General features: G+C 54.6%; 2 protein-coding genes across 2 annotated transcripts; both read left to right on the forward strand.

Annotated features, from left to right (window-relative positions):
* Window positions 1-5,608: 5,608 nt before the first annotated feature.
* LOC137163607 (serine protease 30-like) lies at window positions 5,609-12,158 on the forward strand. The gene is given in 14 exon segments (XM_067563918.1): window positions 5,609-5,612; window positions 6,862-7,047; window positions 8,291-8,410; window positions 8,793-8,873; window positions 9,047-9,139; window positions 9,142-9,173; window positions 9,373-9,423; window positions 9,508-9,631; window positions 9,758-9,902; window positions 10,021-10,106; window positions 10,217-10,344; window positions 10,588-10,675; window positions 11,488-11,537; window positions 11,933-12,158. Coding segments are annotated over 14 exon segments (1,284 nt in total). The 3' UTR covers window positions 12,029-12,158.
* Window positions 12,159-12,420: 262 nt separating this feature from the next.
* Window positions 12,421-17,802, forward strand: TNFRSF12A (TNF receptor superfamily member 12A). Its single transcript, XM_067563835.1, has 5 exons — window positions 12,421-12,849; window positions 15,367-15,468; window positions 15,778-15,909; window positions 16,172-16,226; window positions 16,401-17,802. Exons 1-4 carry the CDS (start codon window positions 12,777-12,779, stop codon window positions 16,222-16,224), a joined length of 360 nt encoding a protein of 119 aa, XP_067419936.1. The 5' UTR covers window positions 12,421-12,776; the 3' UTR covers window positions 16,225-16,226; window positions 16,401-17,802.
* The last annotated feature ends 1,818 nt before the right edge of the window (window positions 17,803-19,620 follow it).

The raw sequence follows: 19,620 nt of genomic DNA on the forward strand, positions 1-19,620 counted from the left end.
ATAGGATGAAAATTCAGAATGATCTGGACAAACTGGAGAAATGGTCTGAAGTAAATAGGATGAAATTCAATAAGGACAGATACAAAATACTCCACTTAGGAAGGAACGATCAATTGCACACATTGTTACCAGATTTGCCAGTTACCTTGGGGTGCACTCATTTATCAGGGTTAATTTCCTGAAGGGGCGGGGTTGTCATTCTATCAATGTACTGCTTGTGTCACTTGTGTTTTCATATGGAGCTTTACTTCTCCCTTCAGCAAGTCCCCTCCCAATGGAGCTACCCTGCAGGACCTAAGTTTCTCAGGGCTGGGTTTTTCCAGCCCCACATTCAGATAAATACCCACATATAAACACATGCATTCACAGATTAACAGAGCATGTCTGAGTGGACTGGGTCAGTTAGCACTCTCAAGCTGACCCCTTATATGTCCCTGCACTCAGCAGGCTGGGTCAAACAGCACTTTCAAGCTGTCATCCTTATATGCCACAGGGTCAGCACATCCCTATCCGCACTTTCATGCTACAATTGTGCTAGTATAACCCTCTTGATGGGCAAACCTCGCAGGATTGTTGGGCACTAAAGGGATCTTTAGCTTAGGTAAGAGAAGCGTTGCTGCAGAGCAAAATAGGAAGCCGAGAACACGGAAGAGTAAACGAAGTTTGGTGAGAGTCTGGCAACCAGCTTGATTATAAAGTTATTTTATTGCCAGGTATATAAAGTAATAGCCATAGAAGGAGAGACCAATAAACAAAACAGTTACACTATTACACGGTTTCAATTAGGGTACTGGGAAATCTAGCCCAAGTTGATTACAAAAGTCAGGTTTAGAAAGTTATACCTGGAGTGAGAGAGAGAGAGATCAAATTAGGTCAGGGGGGTGGGGTGGTGGTGGAAGTGGACTTAAACAAATAGAGAGAGAGAGAGTTTTTCCTAATGTCCAATCTAAACTTCCCTTGCTGCAATTTAAGCTCATTACTTCTATGATCTCTCAATTAGCACTAGTATGAGCTGCAGAATCTTCAAAAGACATTAAAAAAGCCATACATTGAATGTCTTTGTTATACTCTTTTTTTCAACAAGAGTCCAAAAAGACTTAATGTCTTGGAAAAAATAGAAGATGCTCTATTCATCCAACCTGGGAAAACCAGCTGGCTTTCTCATGAGTGATCCTTGGCTGTTGTTTTAAAATTACTGCAACTATTATTATTGGCTTTGGAAAGTATCTATCAAGATGGGACGGCTCTAAGCAGTGAGGCTGGTGGACTACTTTTGCTACTATGTTCAGAGAAGACAATCACCATTATCTCTCTTGTAAGTCTACTGTTGAAACCATTTAGGTCATTAAACAGTGCCATCCAGGCATCTGCTACAATAGTAGTAGATCTTTGTCAAGCAAGAGAAGCTACACTTGGATCAATCAGAGAGATAGCGATTGAAAGCAAAGACTTCAGTCCAGAAGTTGACTAATGAAGATGCTTGGACTGAATCCTTAAGTGAAGAGAAAAGAAGAGTTTGTTAAGACAGCTGAAAAAGTACACAGACTTAATTATTACAAACCTACATCAGCGACTTCCGGATTCTATTCAACCTCCACGTAGCTTTAACAGATTCCTGTCTTATCAAACACTGACAATTGAGTGGCATGAAGAACTACCAGCAATGGGGCTGCTCTGTGATTAGGACAGAATAGAGAATTTGAACACAGAGTGGAATGTTATACGACAAATGAATGAAGATTTGTCTTCAACTTCTTTTTTATCATCACTGGTGGCTCGACCCTGTTACACTCACTATGATCAGTGTAAGTTACCAGTGAGACACGGTATGCCCGATTTGCAGATCAATAAGGTTTAATGTGAAAGGATTTCTTAAATAGTTAATTCAATCCAAAGCCAAAATTTAACTATGACATATTCATGCTCACTAGACCCAAGGAGTTATGTGTTCACTCCAGAGGCTGTATAGAGCAACGGCTGTCTTCAGGAGCCCCACCAGGTGATCAGGCCAGGAGCATCTCCTGCAAACTCAGGGTGGCGATGAAGCGCACTCTCTTGTTTGGGTGTTGGCTTTTTATATCCTTTTTCACACAACCTCTATTCATTCACTTAGATGACGTTCTCAAGTCCTTCACTTTCTCTATCCTTTGTTGTTAGTAATATCTAATATTTATGTTCTCACCATGATAAATTGGAGCAAAACAACGTCTGGCAGTGGGAGAGGCGGAGGGAAAACTCACCCGAGATGATGGAAAGTGTCACCCCTTAACATAAAATGTATAAACTCGTGTCCTTGTTCATCTTTATCGATGTGCAGCTGCAAACTAACAAGCTATATGTGCTGTGTTTTATTAAACCCACACTAGTTATTATTCGCTGTTGTATCGATGTGCAGAAACTGAGATACCACAAGGTTATCCAGCACTCTATTGGTCTCTGCCAAATGTAAAAAGCAGTCAGGCTGCTGAGGCTTAGGCCTCAGACAGTGGTCAAGCAATTTCACTAGTGGTCAAGCAACTCAGTCAAGCAACTCAGGCCAAGGTAGGCCTCTTTGGTGGCCGCCATGCTACCATGCTCTTACAAAAACCATCACAATGTCTCTTTTGACGCACACCTCCAGCATTGGCTCAAGACACCCCATCGGGGGTCCGAGCATTGATATTAAACTGATATTAAACAAAGCATTGTACCACTCGTACTTGGGGATTCTTCATGCTCTTGAGTCGTGCCAAGGACTTTTTGATCCAGCAGAACAATCCCACAGCAGCCGCTATGGAGAGCACTTTCAACACACCTATCATTATAATGGGATGTAGTGCCAAATTTAACATCCCTGTTGCAGTAGGGGAACATCCCAATAGGGTTTTCCACCATCTATGGCTTGCGGGAACCTTTGCAGCTTCCAGGACTTTAATTACTTTAACGCCATCATGTCTGACCATCAAATGTACTGTTTTCAATTGTCCCTGAACATGTGTAAGCAGGGTTGTTATTTTCAGGTGTGTTAGCATGTGTTGTACCAGATCACCATTGATTCCCAATATCACAGGTTGAACTTCTTCTACTATATTAACATCTCTTAGAAGCAATTCAAATACAGCCTTTGGTACTGTATAAAGTACATTGCACAATTTCAGTATTGCAACATTACAATAACATTTGTTCTACTCAAGGTTGATATTCTTTTTGTAAATGCCATTGCTTAGAATTTAGGTCCATTGCCTGTGTACACAAGTACAGCTTTGTCCAATATATACAATGGTGGAATTAAGCCCTACGAATTGGAAGGGAAATCTGGAAAATGGGGGACACACTGAGCCCTCCCCTCCTCAGAGTCTCTGGTAACAGAATCAGCAACTTCACACAGCTCTGCAATTGCCTCTAGATCAAAGCACCATTTGTGGGTAGAAATTAGCATATTCCAGTAGAACAGCCCCTTCCAGCCCAGCTGCACCCACGGTTCCATGGCGTGTGCCAGGTTGGCGTGTGGAGTTGCTGATCTGCCAGACAGGCAGCAGAGAAATAAATTAACAAACAACAAACGAGACAGGCTGACCTATTTACATATCTACATACGTCGTGGAAAGAGAGGGGGAGGGCAGGGGAATACGGAGCCCCAGGGTGGAGGGGAGAATGGGGGACCCTGGTGTGATCGGGCAGGGCAGCCACCTGATAATGCCAAGGTCAGGGCAGGCTGTAAAAGGAGAGCAAATTCTCCCAGCACTGGTGGGTGGCACTGAAGCCAGACTTCCCAACCAGCCAAAAACTGCGCTTCTGAATCCGCACAGAAGCCAGTGCACAAATACACACAGCCCCCTTCACTGCATTTCAGCTTCTGGATCCCAAATCAGCACTAGGTCCAGTAAAGACATCAGTTATTTAAACTCTATGTTCTTTACTAAAAAGGTTCCTTCTGACCCCAAAGGGTCAGCCACAGTACCAGTTCTATATAAGTTTGGATCTTATCTAAAATACCACGTTGCCAGCCAATCCTTTAGCACTAAAACTAAAGGTTTATTGTAAAAAGAAAGAAAGAAATCATGAGAGAAATGTTAAAGGATTAGAGCAATCAGATACATACAAATGATTGAAAGTCCATATACATCAGGTTTCTAGAAGAATTGTAGAGTTTGCAAGCTTGTACAGTTCCTCTGGTGTGCATCCAATCTCTCGGTGGGTCTCAGTCCTTCGGTTCAGTTGCAAGTGAATTGATCCAGAGGTAGGTATGTGTCTGAAGCTGAACAGGAACAAAAGACAAAATGGTTTCTGTGGCTTGGCCTTATATACCCTCTGGCCTTGGCCATGCTGTCTTGTGGAATGTTACAAGAACTAAAATGGAGTCCAGAGTCACATGGGCCAATCCTGGTAACTCTTCAGGTATGCCTTTAGTTTCTTCCTGGGCCCCTTGCATCCGTGAGTGTCATAATGGGCCATTAAGCAGGCTATTGTTCTGCCGCCATCTTATCTGGGGTGTTGCCCAGGCAGCACAATTTGAAATACAGATATCTCAAATATATCTATAACTTCCATTTCACATCTTACACATGAACATAAGTATCATCATCTGACTTAACATATTATAACCTTTCTAACAGTATCTGACGTGGTATATCTCACATGAATTATTATGATTTTGACATATTGATGTCAAACAATATAACAAATGCTCTCCCCCCTATTTACCCAGCATGACACCTGGTATGAGGAGAGGGCGAAATGGGGGGCTTGGGAACATCAGGAGCTAGAATGGCAGCACAAACCTGCCACCCAATGTCCTCTTAGAAAAGAACAAGAAATGGCCACATCTCAGTGCCAAGAGAGGGACAGTAAGGCGTCCTCATATAACTGCTATCCCCTAGGAATCAGTGCTGACCCCAGTACCAGCCAAGGGGTCCCTGTATAAACAGCCCCCATACCCCACCCCATAGGTGGCCACATCTCAACACCAATAACACCTGCGCCACACCCCAGAGGCAACTGCTTTCTTGGCAGTCTTTGGCCATCCACAGCAGCAGAGGTGCATTGTGGGAGGGGGATTTGTTCACCCCTCCCATAAAGTCAATCTGCGGTCCCCACTGTGTCGTTGCCCTCCCCCGTGTCACTGATGGTAGATATACGGGGTTCTCTGCTCTGTGGGAGGGGTCTGCTTAATAGTCCATTGTCCTACAGGTTCCCTCCTTTTCTCCCCCTTCCCTCAGGTCAGTTTATCCTGGATGGAATCAGCGGCCATGCTGGAAATACCAATCACCTTGGGCTGGGTGGGCATCTTGGGTATATCAACTAGCTTGGGCTGTGCAACCATCTTGGATAAACTAGCCAGTCTGGGCTCTGTGGCCATTTTAAATCCTTCAACCAGTCTCTCCCCCACACCTCTTCTCCCCAGTCCCACGCTCACTCCCTCTCCCCTCACCTCTACCTCCCCTGGCTCTGGGCCGCCCTTCCCAACCTCAGGATACCATAGGCAAGACAGGAGGTTATATTGACAGAGGCCATGAAGGCCAGAGTCACCAGCGCCATCTTCTTGTCAGCCCTCCCTAACAGGGCACATTCCAGGGCCAGGGGACACGGGGGAGCCCCAGGAAGGCACAGGAAGTAGGCCCCTGACACCATGGGTAATTGTAGGGCCAACGTATCCCACAAGAAGCACAGCTCAGTGACCAGGAGCAGCACCACACACAAATCAAAGATGTGGGGGCACCAGGCTGATCTGGTAGCCATCTTAGATCCTGTAGTGGCCATCTTGTATTGGCCAACGCAATGGGACTCAGAGGCCATATTAATTATGTCAGCCTGGTTGGATCCAGCGGCCATATTGGACTCTTCAGCCAGGTTGGCCTTGGTGGCCATGTTGGGCCCTGCAGCCATATTGGTTGCATCAATCTGTCTCACCGACTTCTCATCCCCTCTGGCCGCAGCCCATCATCCGACCCGGGCATGAGTCATCATCATGACGCCCACAGGGAGCAGGGAGGCGAGGAAGGCGAAGCCCCAGGCTGAGGAGACAAGGGCCGAGAAGTGCTGATTGTAGCAGAGGGCGGCGCAGAACGGCTGGGAGTCCCCACTGACTGAGGTCCAGTTACAGGCCAGGTCCGGTTTCACCGAGGCCACGGCCCATCAGCCACAAAGAGAGCAATGAGGCAGAGGCCCAGGAGGAAATACCAGGGAGCCAGGCCACTGGCATCACTGCCCAGCGTGTCCAGTGCCGGCTGCAGGAGGTGGGCCAGGCCAGCAACGACTGCAGCCATCTGCAGGGTTGCAGGAGAGGAGATTAGAGAGATATTTGGGACTAGGGACCCTCATCTTCCCTCGTCCCCCCTCATTTCTTCCTTTCCGTCTTTCTCATTCCCTTGTTCTTTCTTTCTTTCTTTCTTTCCCACCCACCCTCCAGATTGTACCTTCTCCAGCATCTTTTTCTCTCTTTCTTTCACTGTGGCTCGACCCTGCTCTCCTCTCCTCCAACTGGGGAGAGTTCCTAATTCCAGCCAGCTGCCTACTCCCCACCCCTCTCCTCTTCCCTTTCTCGGTTGCCCCAGGGACTGTGATTTCTCTGAACCCACATCGCCCTGAGCCGAATAATGAAAAGAAAACATAAAGTGAAATCCCGGGTAGGGAACCAGCTCCCAAAATATCAGCTAACCTTCCTTCAACTGCATGCAGCCCCTCCAGTGCAGATATTTGAACCCAGGAGTCCGGGCTCCCAGCCCCCCTCCTCTAACCCATTAGACCCCACTCCCCTCCCAAAGCTGGGGCTAGAACCCAGGAGTCCTGGCTCCCAATCCCCCTGCTCTAACCACTAGACCCCATTCCCCTCCCAGAAAAGCTAGATGTCCTTCCCCCTCCTCCCCTCTCTCTCCCCTGCAGACTACACCTGCCCCAGCAACATCATCTTCGAGGACTGTTGGTACCAGCTTCGGAAGAACAAGTACAACATCTGGGACACAATAACCTTCCAGTGCGAGCCTGGGCACCGGATCTTCAGCTCCACCAGCCGCACCTGCCTGGCCAATGGGGAGTGGAGTGGCCATGCGGATGTGTGCGACCCTGAGGGTGAGTGGGTCTGAGCCCCGGGGCTGGATGCTAGGACTCCTGGGTTCTGTCTCCAGCTCAGGCATGGGTGTGGGGGCTGGTGGTTAGAGCAGGGGAGGCTGGGAGCCAGGACTTGGGCTGGCCCATCCCCCTCTGCCCCCACTCTGTGTGGACTCCCCATGTTGCAGCCCCTGCCCTGGCTGGTTTATGCCCACAAGGGGCAGGATCTGAAGCCTGTCTCCTCACAGACTCTCTCTACCCCTGGCCAGGCATCCCCATCGAGGGGGGGGCATCGCCAGCGTCATGTCTTCGAGCCAGGCAAGGCTGTGACTTTCACCTGCCTACAGGGGCTGGTGCTGCAGCACTGCATTGGGGTATGTGGAGTGCTGTGTGTTAAACTGTGGGTGGCTGTGTGATGCAGTCCCTGATGTTTTGCTGTGTTAAGGTGATGGGATTGTTGTTCTGTGTTGTGTTGCGTCCTTGTGGTGATGGGGTTCTTGTTGTGTAGTTATCTGTGGTAATGGGGTTGTCGTGTTGCAGTGAGGGATTGTTGTGTTCTGTTATGTTGTCAGGATTGTCATCTTGTGGCATGTTGTGTAATGTCATTGTGTTGTGGTGATGGGGTTGTCTTTGTGCTGTTGGGGTGACAGAGTGTCCTTGTGTGTTGTTGTGGGGTAATAGGGTTGTTGTTGCTTCTGCTGCAAGTTGTATTGTGTCATTGTGCTGTCATGACAGGGATGTTGTATTGCAGCAATGATATTGTCATTGTATGTTGTATTGTGTTTACAGAGTTTTCTTTTTCTGTTGTGTTGTCGTGACAGGGTTGTCATTATGTGGTGCGCTGATAGAGTTGTTGTGTGGTGACAGAGTTATCATTGTGGTGTTGTCTTGCCGGGGATGTTTTTGTGTTGTTTGGGCAACAGGTGTGTTGTTACATGTTGTGTTGTGATGATGGGGTTGTCATTGTATGTAGTGTTGTTGGGATGACAGGTTTGTCCTTGTATCATTGTGGTGACAGGGTTCTCGTTGTGTTGCTGGGTAGTGTTGTGGTGATGGGGTTGTTGTGTAGTGTTGTGGGGGGTTGTTTGTTGTGTTGTTGTGGTTATGGGGTTGTCATTGTGTTGCTCTGCGTTATGGTGATGGGGTTCTCATGTTGTTGCATGTGTGGTAGTGTTGTGGTGAGTGGTTGTTGTGTGTTGTGTTGCTGAGGTGAGGGGGCTTTGTGTGTTGTGGTGACGCACTTGTCATTATGTCCCACCCCCAGGCAGCCTGACCCCGCGAGGCACCAACATGGGGGCAGCACTGAAGCAAGTTCTGTCCCTCATCCAGAAGGAGCTGCCCAGAATGAAGCCCTGGAAACACATCGTGGTTCTGCTCATGAGTGGTGAGACAGACCCCCCCCTGCGGGGCAGATCCCCTGGGTCAAATACTCCCCTGGGGAAGATACCCCTGGGGCAAATATACCCCCATGGGCCAGATCCCTGGGGTAAATACACCCATTGGGACAGATACCCCGGGACAAATACACCCCCAAGGACAGATCCCTGGGGCAAATACACCCAGGGAACAGATTGAGGGTTAAGACCCCCATATACCATCTTGCCACTGGGGATATCTCCAACTCCCCAGAACTCCACACCCTAGGCCCCCTGGGCGCCTCATACCTCCTCAGCCCCCCCTCACAAGTCCCTCTGGCATCCCAAGGGAAACAGCCCTAGTCCTACTGGAGGCATCTCAGCTCAGGTTCCTCTTTCGCACCCTGCCAGGGAGACACAACATGGGGCTGAACCTGGCCGGGGTGTCAGCACAGATCCAGGCGGCCGTCCCTGACCCGGACCAGAACCTGGGTAAGTAGACGCAGTAACAGCTCCTGGGGCACGGAGCCTCGCCCCTCTAGGGGGTGCTGGCCCCAATCCGGGCCCAGGACAAGGACTGGCTGGCGCAGGGGGTGGGGAATGGGGACACAGAGCCTTGCCCCTCTAGGGGGCTCCCACTAGTGATTCCCCACCCTCACCCCCAGATATCTTTGCTCTGGGCATCGGAGACGCCGACAAGGAGCAGCTTGAGCAAATCGCCACAAAGAAGCCGGGAACCCAAAGATCCTTCTACCTCCAGAGTACCGTGACCTGGGGGCCATCGCCCAGCTGGTGGGGACAGCGGGTGAGTGGGGCGCTCCGGCTCTGGCAGGGGGGTGGGGTAGTTGGGGGCAGAGGGGGAAGCCAGGACTCCTGGGTTCTATTCATGCTGGCTCTGGGAGGGGAGGGGGGATCCCTCCAGCCCCCTGATCCCTGCATCTGTGTCCCCAGGCACAGCCCAGCCATCCAGTGAATTTTCGGTGGGGAGCAGGCGGCAGAGAAAGAGTGGCCCTGGCAGGTGTATCTCTCGATAACGGACAAGGTAGGAGCCCCCTCCCCATCCCCACCACTCCAGCCCCATCTTCCCCGCGCCCCCCTCTGAGCTTCCTTTCTCCCCACCCCACAGGATATGTCCTATAGTGCCGGAGGCTCGATCATAGCCCCCTCCTGGATCCTCACTGCAGCTCACAACATCTGGGACACCAAGGCCAGGAAAGCCATGGCCCCGGAGCATGTGCATGTGGCTGTAGGTGAGACTGGCACCAGGGGGCGCTGTGGGGCGGGAGCCAGGCAGGGGGCACTGTGGCAGGGGAGGGGCAGGGGCCAGGCAGGGGTACAGCAGCGGGCAGGGAGCTGACAGTTACCCGTTTCCCCAGGGCAGATCACCGCCCCCAAGAAGACGCCACGTGGGGCCGTGGGGCAGATCATCATCCACGAGGAATATAAAGGGCTCCAGGATTTTGACTTTGACATCACGCTGCTCAACCTCACCCGCCCTCTGCCCTTCTCCAGCACAGTCCGGTGAGACACCCTGCCGGACGCCTGGGTCCTCTTCCGGCTCTAGGCGGGGAGCAGTGGGTTGGGAGCCAGGACTCCTGGGTTCTCTCCTGGCTCACTGACTCTCTGCGGTGCCGCCCAGGCCTGTCTGTCTCCCCTGCAGCGCGGAGACGAGCCGTGTCCTGGACCTGCCAGAGGCCAGCTGGGAGGAGAGGTGCCAATACCAAGGTATCCAGGGAAAGCAGCGGGTGGCAGGAGGGAAGCTGCCCAGGGTTGGCCTGGTCCTGCAATGGGGGAGCGGGGCTGCCCTGTCCCCCCTGACCTGTGGGTCCCCCCAGGCCGGATCCTGACGGGGCATGACAGCGAGGAGGAGGAGAGAGAAATCCGGGGCATCGTCACTGGCTGGGGTAAGACCACATCCTTCAGCAAGGCCAGGAAGCTGCAGCAGGCAGAGGTGGTGATACAGGTAAGGGCGGCACACCCGGTGAGCGCACACAATACAACACGGATAGCAGAGCTGCACGCACGCAACACAGCGCCCATCCCCGCCAGCAGGGGGCACAGAGAGAGAGACACACACACAGGGCAGCGCCCATCCCCGTCAGCAGGGGGCGCAGAGGGACACACACACACACACAGACACACAGGGCGGGCTGGAGGTTGCGGGTCTGTTAACCCCTCACTCCCCAGCTCCCCCGTGTGGTTGCAGAGCCGCCTGCGCTGCCAGCAGTCGCTGCCGAAATTCACCCCCAACATGTTTTGCGCCGTCGGAGAGAAGGGTCAAGATGCCTGCCAGGGTGAGCTGCCCCCCGCGTCCTCCGCTCCCGCAGACCCCTGCAGCCCGGCCTCACCCTTCCCTCCACTCACCTGCCAGTCCAGTCCTCCATTCACACGGTCATTCATTCACCCTCCTCGCTGCCCTGGCCAGTCATCTCCCCCTCTCTTCATTTCTTTCCTTCCTTCTCTCGTCCACTGCTCCAGCCCTCCCCTGGGGCGCTGGTTCTTTCTTCACCTCGTTCGTTCCCTTGTTCTCTCGTACTTTCTTTCACTCACCCTCATTGCTCAGCCCTTCCTTTTCTCACCCATTCTTTCATTCATTGTCTTTTTTTTTTACCTGTATTTATTCACCCGGGCTCCCGTCTCTCATTTCTTCATTCATTTTCACTCATCGTTCGTGCTTCCATTCATTCCTTCTCCCATTCTTTCAGAGGTTTCATTCTCTCTCGTTCTTCCTACTGGATTCAACCTCTTCATTCAAATATTCGATTCATTCATGCTTTAATTTGTCTGTTCATTCATTTCTTCACTCATTCCTTCATTTGTTCCTTGGTTCATTTCATTTTTCATTCAGTGATTCAATCATCCTTTCCTTGGTTCTTTAACTCATTTATTTGTTCCTTGATTGGTTCCTTCATTCTTTCCAATTGGTTCATTCTTTGATTCGTTCACTCATTCCGTGATTCATTCTTTCGTTCCTTTGTTCCTTGATTTCTTCGTCCATTCGTTTCTCTCTCGTTTCTATTCTCCTCGCTTGCCTTCTATCCTTTCTTCCAGCCCGCCACTCCCCCCAGGATTTAAACATTCGTGGCTTCCTACCACCTCCCCCCAGGTGACTCCGGGGGACCCTTCGTGGTGAACTGGAAGCAGCATTGGATACAGGTGAGACACTCCAGGACAGAAGGACCCTAGTCCCCGGGACGGACGGACGGACGGATGGATAGAGACGGGCGAGGGCAGGGTACCGGATAGAGTGCTGCCCCCACTTCCACTTTCCCCCAGATACCAACCCGCTCTCGGGGTGAATGCAACGGGACGATATAATGTAATGCAAAGAGTCACCAACAGAGGGCGATGAAAGACTCTCCAAAGAGATTGAGGGGCACCGGCAGAGCTGGGGACTGGGAAGAGCCCAGGGCTGGGCTGGCAGGGGCTGCAGGTGGGGAGTGAGGGGCACCGGCAGAGCTGGGGGGGCAAGGCTGGGCTAGCAAGGGGCTGCGGGTCGGGGCTGTGGCGTAGGGCTGAGGTGACCCCATCTCTGTGTTTCTCCCCTCCAGGTCGGTGTCGTGAATCACGGCACCAGTGACAGCTGTGACAGGAAACAACCGGCTCATCGGCTGGATCAGGAAGAAGGTCCCGGAGCTGGGTTTTGAGTGACTGCCCCGGCCAGGCCAGGGACCCTTCCCCTAAGGAGCGCTGCCCCCCTGGGCCATGCCGGAACCCCGGCGTCCGAGCCTGGGAGAGCAGGGCCCTGACACCTCAAGTTCTTTGTGCCTGGAAAGAATAAAGCTTGTTGGATCTTTGAAATAATGCTGCCTCCTGCCCTGAATTAAAGGGGTGTCTGTCCTCCCCTGCCAGGGCCGGGACAGAACCCAGGAGTCCTGGCTCCCAGCCCCCGCAGCAAAAGGTTAATAAGCCCCCTAACACACTAGGCCCCCGGGTGGAGGGCACAAGGAGAGGGGTCTATATAGGCCCCACCCACCCCCCATCTCCCAGAATGGCAGCTGGAATGATGAGGATTCTGGGGGTGGGTGGGTGGAATGTAGGACTCAGGGCGTCACCTTGTCTGAAGAGGCGGGGTCCAGGGTCCAGCCCCTCTGCGCTACCTCCGAGCCCCCTCCCAGTCCGCAGAGAACCCAGGAGTCGTGGCTCCCAGCCCCCCTACTCTAACCACTAGACCCCACTGCCCTCCCAGAGCTGGGGATAGAACCCAGGAGTCCTGGATCCCAGCCCCCCCACCCTCTAGCAACCAGACCCTGCTCCCTCCAAGCTCCGCCCCTCTCCTTGCCGGGAGCTGGGACCGGATCTGCGGGGGCGTCTCTCCCGGCTGAAAGGGAAAGTTAAAAGTTTGGGGAATTGAGTCACCGGCTCAGAGCCGCCGGGACCGGGCCAGAGCAAGCGATGGAGACGTGGGGGGGGCCCGCCGTGCTGCTGCTGCTGCTGGGGTGTGGCGCCTGGGGCGAGCCGGCCAGAGGTGAGGGGGCACCCCTCGTGGGATGGGGGATGGTCCGCAGGCTGCGGGTGGGTCCGAACCTGGGGACATGTGGGGGGGGCGGGTGTCAGGGTGGTCGTGGGGCACGTGGGAGGGGCGGCAGTCGGGGTGGTGGTGGGGTACGTGGGGGGCGCATCTGAGAGGGCACGTGGGGGGCAGTCGGGGTGGTGGGGGGCACGTGAGGTGTTGGTGTCGGGGTGGTAGAGGGAGGCATGTGGGGGGTGGCAGTCGAGGTGGTGGGGAGGGATACGTGGAGGGGCGCACCTGAGGGGGGCGGCTGTCGGGGGGGCACGGCGGTGTGTGTGTCAGTCGGTGTCTGTGGGGCGCTTTGCTGAGCACGGTCCCGTGCGGGGGGGTCACTGCCTAAGGCCCGGGTGTTGTCTGCAGGGGGGGGCAGGTCTGGGTAGCTGCGCTGGGATGTGGTAGTGTGTGGGGGGGTCCATGGTGTGTGTCACCACCCAGGGAGGAGGGTGTGTGCGTTGTTGTGTAGTTGGGGGGGAGGAGGCGGCTGTGTCGGGCTGTGGTTGTGTAGCTCGGGCTGTGGTTGTGTTGTGTAGCAGGTTGGTGGGTTCCCGGGGGGAGGACTCAGCCCCACGTGTTCCTTCCTTTCTATGAATGGGACCGTGTGGCCACGCCCCTCCCCTTCATTGGCTACCGCTCGCGGGTGGGGGCGTGGCCTGGAGGAACCCGCCCCTAGCCATGGGGGTCCCTGAGCACCGCCCCCACCTGGAGGGTTTCCCATCTCTTCCCGGGCGGGGGCAGCCGGTGGGGGGTGAATATTGGGGGGGGCCGGGGTGGTGAGTGCGCAGGGAATTTGGGAGCGGGGAGCTGCGGGTTTCCCGGGGGCAGAATTCGAGGTGCGGCTCCCCCAGAGTCACCCCTTCCAGGGGCCCGGGACCCCTAGATCCCCCACGAGGGGGCGGAGCTCCGGTAGGCACCAACCCTGATGGAGCCGGTGATTTCATTCATGGGCTATGCGGGGGGGAAGGGCTGGTGGGGGAGGGGGTGAGTCACCCGCCTCGTGACCTGACGTCGCTGGGGGGCGGGGTTGTTGAGCAATTCTGGATTGTCTAGGGTGGGGGCAGGGAAGGAGGGACAGCTGCCCTCCAGACCCTCTCCCACTCTGACCCCCCGCAAATCTCCCACCTTTCCCTTCAGCCTCCCCAAAAAGTTCTGCTGCTCCCGCACCCAACCATCCCCCACCCCATGGCCCCCCGAATCCCCCAACCCACTCCCAGTATCTGCTACCCCCAAGTCTTGAAACTTTCCCCCCAGTCCTCCAGAAGCCCCGGCCCAAGAATAATTCTGCTATTCCCCCAGTTCCTTAATTGCAACTCCCCCCAGCCCCTGGTATTTCCCGACCTGCCCCCCAAGATCATAATCCCCATGTCCTCCAAAACACTCTGTCTCCCTCATCCTTTGGCCCCCCAGATCCTAACCCCTCCCCCAACTCCCCTTTTACCACCCCAGTGTCTGCCCCAAGCACTCCCCATTCCTTCTCCCCACACCCCCCCGGAAGATGCCCTAGTCAAGGATCCCCTCCCAACAGACCTGCCCCCACCCCCCAAATTGGCACCACATCCCCCCAACACTCCCCCCCAGACCCTCAGGGAGCCCCCACCTCAGGCTCTGGGCCAATAAAGGGTTAACCCAGCACGTGGAGGTGGGGAGGGGAACCCCAGGGCAACCTGGAGCATCACTCCCCTCCCACCCAGGTCTGCCGGTGCCCCTCACTCCCAACCCGCAGCCCCCTGCCAGCCCAGCATTGGCGGGCTCAGGTTTCGGGGTTCATTCCTTCCCCATGAGTCCAGGTGAAACATGACCCCAGGCTCCATCTGCCCCTGACGTACCCAGCTGGAAATAGGCCCCTTGTCATGGGGGGGGGTGGATCTGGACCCAATGAGCAGGGAGGAGATATTGGGGGGGGGGGGGAACTGATCAGGTTTGTATGTTGCAGAGTTTAACTTTCTTTTTTTCTCTCTCTTTTCTCATTCCCTCGCTCTCTTCCTCTCCTCCCCTTACTGCCTGCACTCCTCCATTTCTCTCCTTCTCCTTCTCTTGCCCACCCTCCCCGGCCCATTCTCCTGCTTGTGGGTCTTGTTTTATTCCCCCTTTTTCTGCTGCTTCATTCCTTCTTTGGCTGATTCGTTCCTTCCATTTCTTTTATGCTCATTCTTTTCCCTCCCTGTCTTTTCACCTTCCTGTCATCCGCTCTTCCTCATCTCCCTTCTTTTCCCTCCACCCCCCTTTCCTTCCTTCCTTCTTCTTACCTCAATTCCCATCTCTCCTTCTTTTCATCCGTCCCTTCTCTTTCCCTTCGCTCTTTTGTTTACTCATTCCCTGTTTAATCTCTTTTCTGTCATTCGTTTTCTTTCCTTTGCCTGCTTTCGCCTTCCCTTGTTCCCATCTTTCACGTGCTTTCATTCACTCTTTTATTCTTTCACTTTTCTCCTCCTGTCCCCTCTTCCTTCCTTCCTTCCTTTCTCTCCTGCCCCCCAGGTGCGCCCTGCCCGGGGGGTCATTCCTGGAGTCCCGACCTGGACAAGTGCATGGACTGCACCATCTGCCTCCGCCTCACCAAGAACGATTTCTGTGCCACATGTAGGTGTTCCCCCCCCCACACACACACATCCACAGTGCACTGGGGCTCTGGCCAAGGTGGCTGGAATTGGGGGGAGGGGTAGAGAGGAGGGAGTGGAGCGCTGGGGAAGTGGGGGGATCTGGAAGGATGAACAGAGGCTGGGGGGAGAGGATGTCAGTGTGGGGGGCTGATGGAGGGGATGCTCTTGGGTGGGGTGATGGGGGGGCTCTGGGTTGTGGCTGCTATGGGAGTGACTCAAGGGCAAACGGGGGAGCTGAGATGCCCCTTCTCTCCCCCACTTAACGAAGCTCTCTCCTTTCCACCCCCAGGTGGAGACCCCCAACCCCAGGATGCCCGGCTGTGGCTGGCCGTGGGGGGCGCCATGGGGGGAGTTGCTGTGCTCGGCTTGGTGGGGGGGGCACTGCTGTGGGCCCACTGCCGGAAGAGGGAGAAATTCACCAGTGAGTGACCCTGACTGGAATCCCAGAGTTGCCCTGCCCCGAACCCCCCAAGCCCCCATTCCCTGCCCCCCAGATCTCCCCTAAATCCCAGACCCAACCCCCAACCCCCACTTCTCCCCCTGCCTCCCCCAACTGCCCCTGTGACCAGATCCCCTGACCCCTCCCATAGGCCTCCCAGAGCCCCTCGTCCCACCCCCTCCCATATCCCCAGCCCCTCATCCCTCCTGACCCCCTCGATAACTCCCCGGCTTCTCCTTTCCAGCCCCCATAGAAGAGACCGGAGGCCACTCGGGTGAAGAGTCGCTGATACATTGACGGTGAGAGACGTCTGTGGTACCCCCACTCCCGATGCACAGCCCCTGCTAGCCCAACCCTGGGCGCCGCCCCCCCCCCCCCCAGCTCTGCCGGTGTCCCTCACTCCTGACCTGCAGCCCCCTGCTAGCTCAGCTCTGAGACTCTGATCTGTTTTGTTCATTCTCTCTTGCTGGCAGGTGACGTATCTGGCGTAGGCTGGGCACCCGGAGGGGCAGAATTGGAGCCGCTAACCCTCAAATCACCACAGTGGCCCCATCAGCAGCCTTTGACCAACGTCTCCCCATACCCCAATTTCCACTGTTGTGGGAGAAAAGGACTCTTGTTGGAATTGGGAGGGGATATTCTATTTTGCACAGCTTTTGGGGGGCTTCCAGAGGCCCCCAAATCTCCCCCTCCCACTTCATGTTGCTAGTAAAAATTGGGAGGGTGTCCCCTTGAAATATTGCTCACCAGCCCCTAAGTTGGGGGGCTGGGCTTTCCTCATTAATGCCCCATATTGGGGGGGCCCCAGGAAGCATTGAAAATGTGCAGTTCCCAGTTCAGGAAGGAGGGGTTTCTTTAAAATTACAAGGGAGCCTCCCTGTGACCCCCAAACCTCAGATCTGGGGGCTATGGTATAGGAGTGTGAGATTTGGGGTCCACCAGAGGTGGTCTAGGGTGCCGTTAAATCTTGGGTAGAACTGCCCCCCCAGATCTGTGCCCCCCAAATCAGACACTCTCTATTCCAGGCCCCTGCTCCTTTACAACAACACTAATGGGCTTACTAGTGTGGGGAGGGCTTAACCATGGTACCTCAAACTGTGTGAGTGTGAGGGCGCAAATCCAACCGGGACGGTATTGCTGGGGGGGTTTTCCCCATCCCCTGCCCCCCGTTTCTCCCGGTAACCTCCCCCCCCCCGATCCCAGAAATACCAGTTTGTGCGCCCTAGAATGGGAGTGAGTTATCTGTATATAGGGACAGTATATGTGTGACATAGAAAGTTACATTCGCCAGGCAAGGAGAGGGCTGGGACCCAGGACTCCTGGGTTCTATCCTTGGTGCTGGGAGTGGGGTCTGGTGGTTAGAGCATGGGGGACTGGGAGCCAGGACTCCTGGGTTCTCTCACAGCTCTGGGAAGGGAGTGGGGTCCAGTGGTTAGAGCTGGGACCTGGATCCCTGATGAAGGAGTCAGTGCCAAAGGGTGGCCACCCATTGTCTTCCATTATACTTCACTCGTGGCAGGGCCACCAAAGTGACCAGATTAGGAACCACCATTTTTGTGCCATCCGCCTAAATTCCCAGTCCCCTCCCCCACCTGTCGCAATGTCTATTTATGTCGTGAGCACAAACAGATTTCACTTTATGAGCTATTAAAACCCACCTGTCGTTTAGTGAAACTCAGCTGGTGGCTTCGAGAGAATTTAAAATAAAATCTTAATTTTTAAATTAAACATTGAGCTTGAAAATGGACTGGAGACGGCGCCCCCGTGTCCCATCCCCTGCCCGCGGGGGAGGTAGGAAGAGACGCCGGCAGGGTCTCTTCCCTGGGGGATGGGGATGAGGGGTTTTTCTTTCCTCTTTCATTTCCTCGTTCTCTTGCTCCTTCCACATCATTTCTCACTCCTTTTTGGTCCTTCTTCCCCTTTCATTCTCTTGATCCTTCGCTCCCTCTGGTTTCTCTCCTTCCTGCCTTTTTTTTAATTATTGCCCTTCCCTCTCTTCATTTTTTCATTTGCTTCTTTTCCTTCTTTCCCTCCTTAAACACTGAAATTCTTTCCCTTCCCGTCTCATCCCTGGTCCGTCCTTTCCTACTTTCTCACTTCTCTCTTTCTCTTCTCCTCATTCCTCTTCTTTTATTCTTTTCCCTTTTTATTCTTTCTTGCGCCTTTTTTCTTTCAATGTTTTTCATTCATTTCCTTCCAGTTCCTTTCTCTCTCATTTCTTTTTCCCTTCTTTCTTTCATTCCCTTGGTCCTGTCTTCCTCCCCCTCTGCTCCATCCCCCCATCTCTGACTCACCGCCCCTACTCAGTATCAGCCCAGCAGCTCCTGCATTCCTGACCCATTTGTTCACCCCCAGCCTCCCCTCCAGTGACTCAGCCGCTCTGGGAGTGCAGGAGCTGCAAGCTGAGGGCATTGCTCTGGGGAAGCTTGCAGCACCGAGCCCTGGCCTCGGCTGGTCACTGTTGCAGAGAAGCTCCCAGCATTGGAGTCCCTGGCTGGGGGGCCCGCTGGGGGGAACCTGGCACCGTGGGCACCACTGGGGGAAGCTCGCAGCGCCGGGTCTCAGGGAGGGAAGGGTACCAGTCCCAGACAAAGGTGGAGGCCGGAGAAGGAAAGCAGGCCCAGGCGCAGTGGAGCAGCGTCATCCCACAGGAATGCACCAGCCTGATGCAATCCAGGAGAAACCAGCCGGAGCGAGGAATGAGACAGGCCAAGAAAAAGGGGCTATTTATAGAAGCAGCCTCAAATCCTGCCAGGGAGAGAACCCAGGAGTCCTGGCTCTCAGCCCCCATGATCTAACCCACCTGAGCCCACTCACCTCCCAGAGCCAGAATGCTGGGGACCTGGCTCCCAGGCCCCGCTCCGCTCTAATTCACACGACCCCACTTGACTGCCAGAACCAGGACCCAGGCATCCTGACTCCCCAGCTGAGATGGTTTCAGCCCCAATCTCCTGCCCCAAAGAGGCAGGGAGGGCAGAGGGGCTGGGGGATGGAGATGACCCCCTGAAGGACAAGTGGGGCTGGGGGGAGGGGGAGGTGCCTATGCCAGGGTTTGGCACAGAAAGGGTTAACCCACTGGAATGCCACAGAGCACGGCTTTTGCCAAAGGGAAATTCATAAGTTCAAGTCTTTTGTGAAAGAGGGAATGAGTCAGAGCCGGGGCGGAGGGGGTGGGAGCCCCGAGCCCCAGTGCGCAAAAAGCAAGCCCAGACGCCTGGGTTCTCTCCCCAGCTCCGGGAGGGGAGTGGGGGCTAGTGGTTAGAGTGGGGGTGGGGGCTGGGAGCCAGGACGCCTGGGTTCGATACCCAGCTCTGGCAGGGGAAGAGGGTCTGATGGGGTATTGCGTGGGGGAGCCAGGGCGCCTGGGTTCAGGCAGGTTTCAATGGGCTGAGCCGGTCCCTGTTCAGTGGGGGGGGTGCTCCCTCCTGCTCACAGGTCCCTTTGTTCACATTTCCTGGTCCCTGGCGCCATCGTGTGGCCACCGGCTATAACTGCAGCACCCCCTGATTTCATCCCAGCTGCCCTCCCCCTCCCCCCCCCCGGTGCTGGGTCAGGTCCTGTCCCACCCGGTGCTGAACTGCAGCCACCTCTAGAGACTCCTGGGTCCCGAGCTCAGGTCAGCATAGACTCGGTGCAAAGGGCGGCACAGCCAGATTTGGGGCCCCAACCGGGCAGAGGGACAGAGAGGCCGTT

Source organism: Emydura macquarii, unplaced genomic scaffold (genome assembly GCF_026122565.2).
Source record: "Emydura macquarii macquarii isolate MOO-44397 ecotype Brisbane River unplaced genomic scaffold, CSIRO-AGI_Emac_v2 contig_2627, whole genome shotgun sequence".
Lineage (NCBI taxonomy): Eukaryota > Metazoa > Chordata > Testudines > Chelidae > Emydura > Emydura macquarii.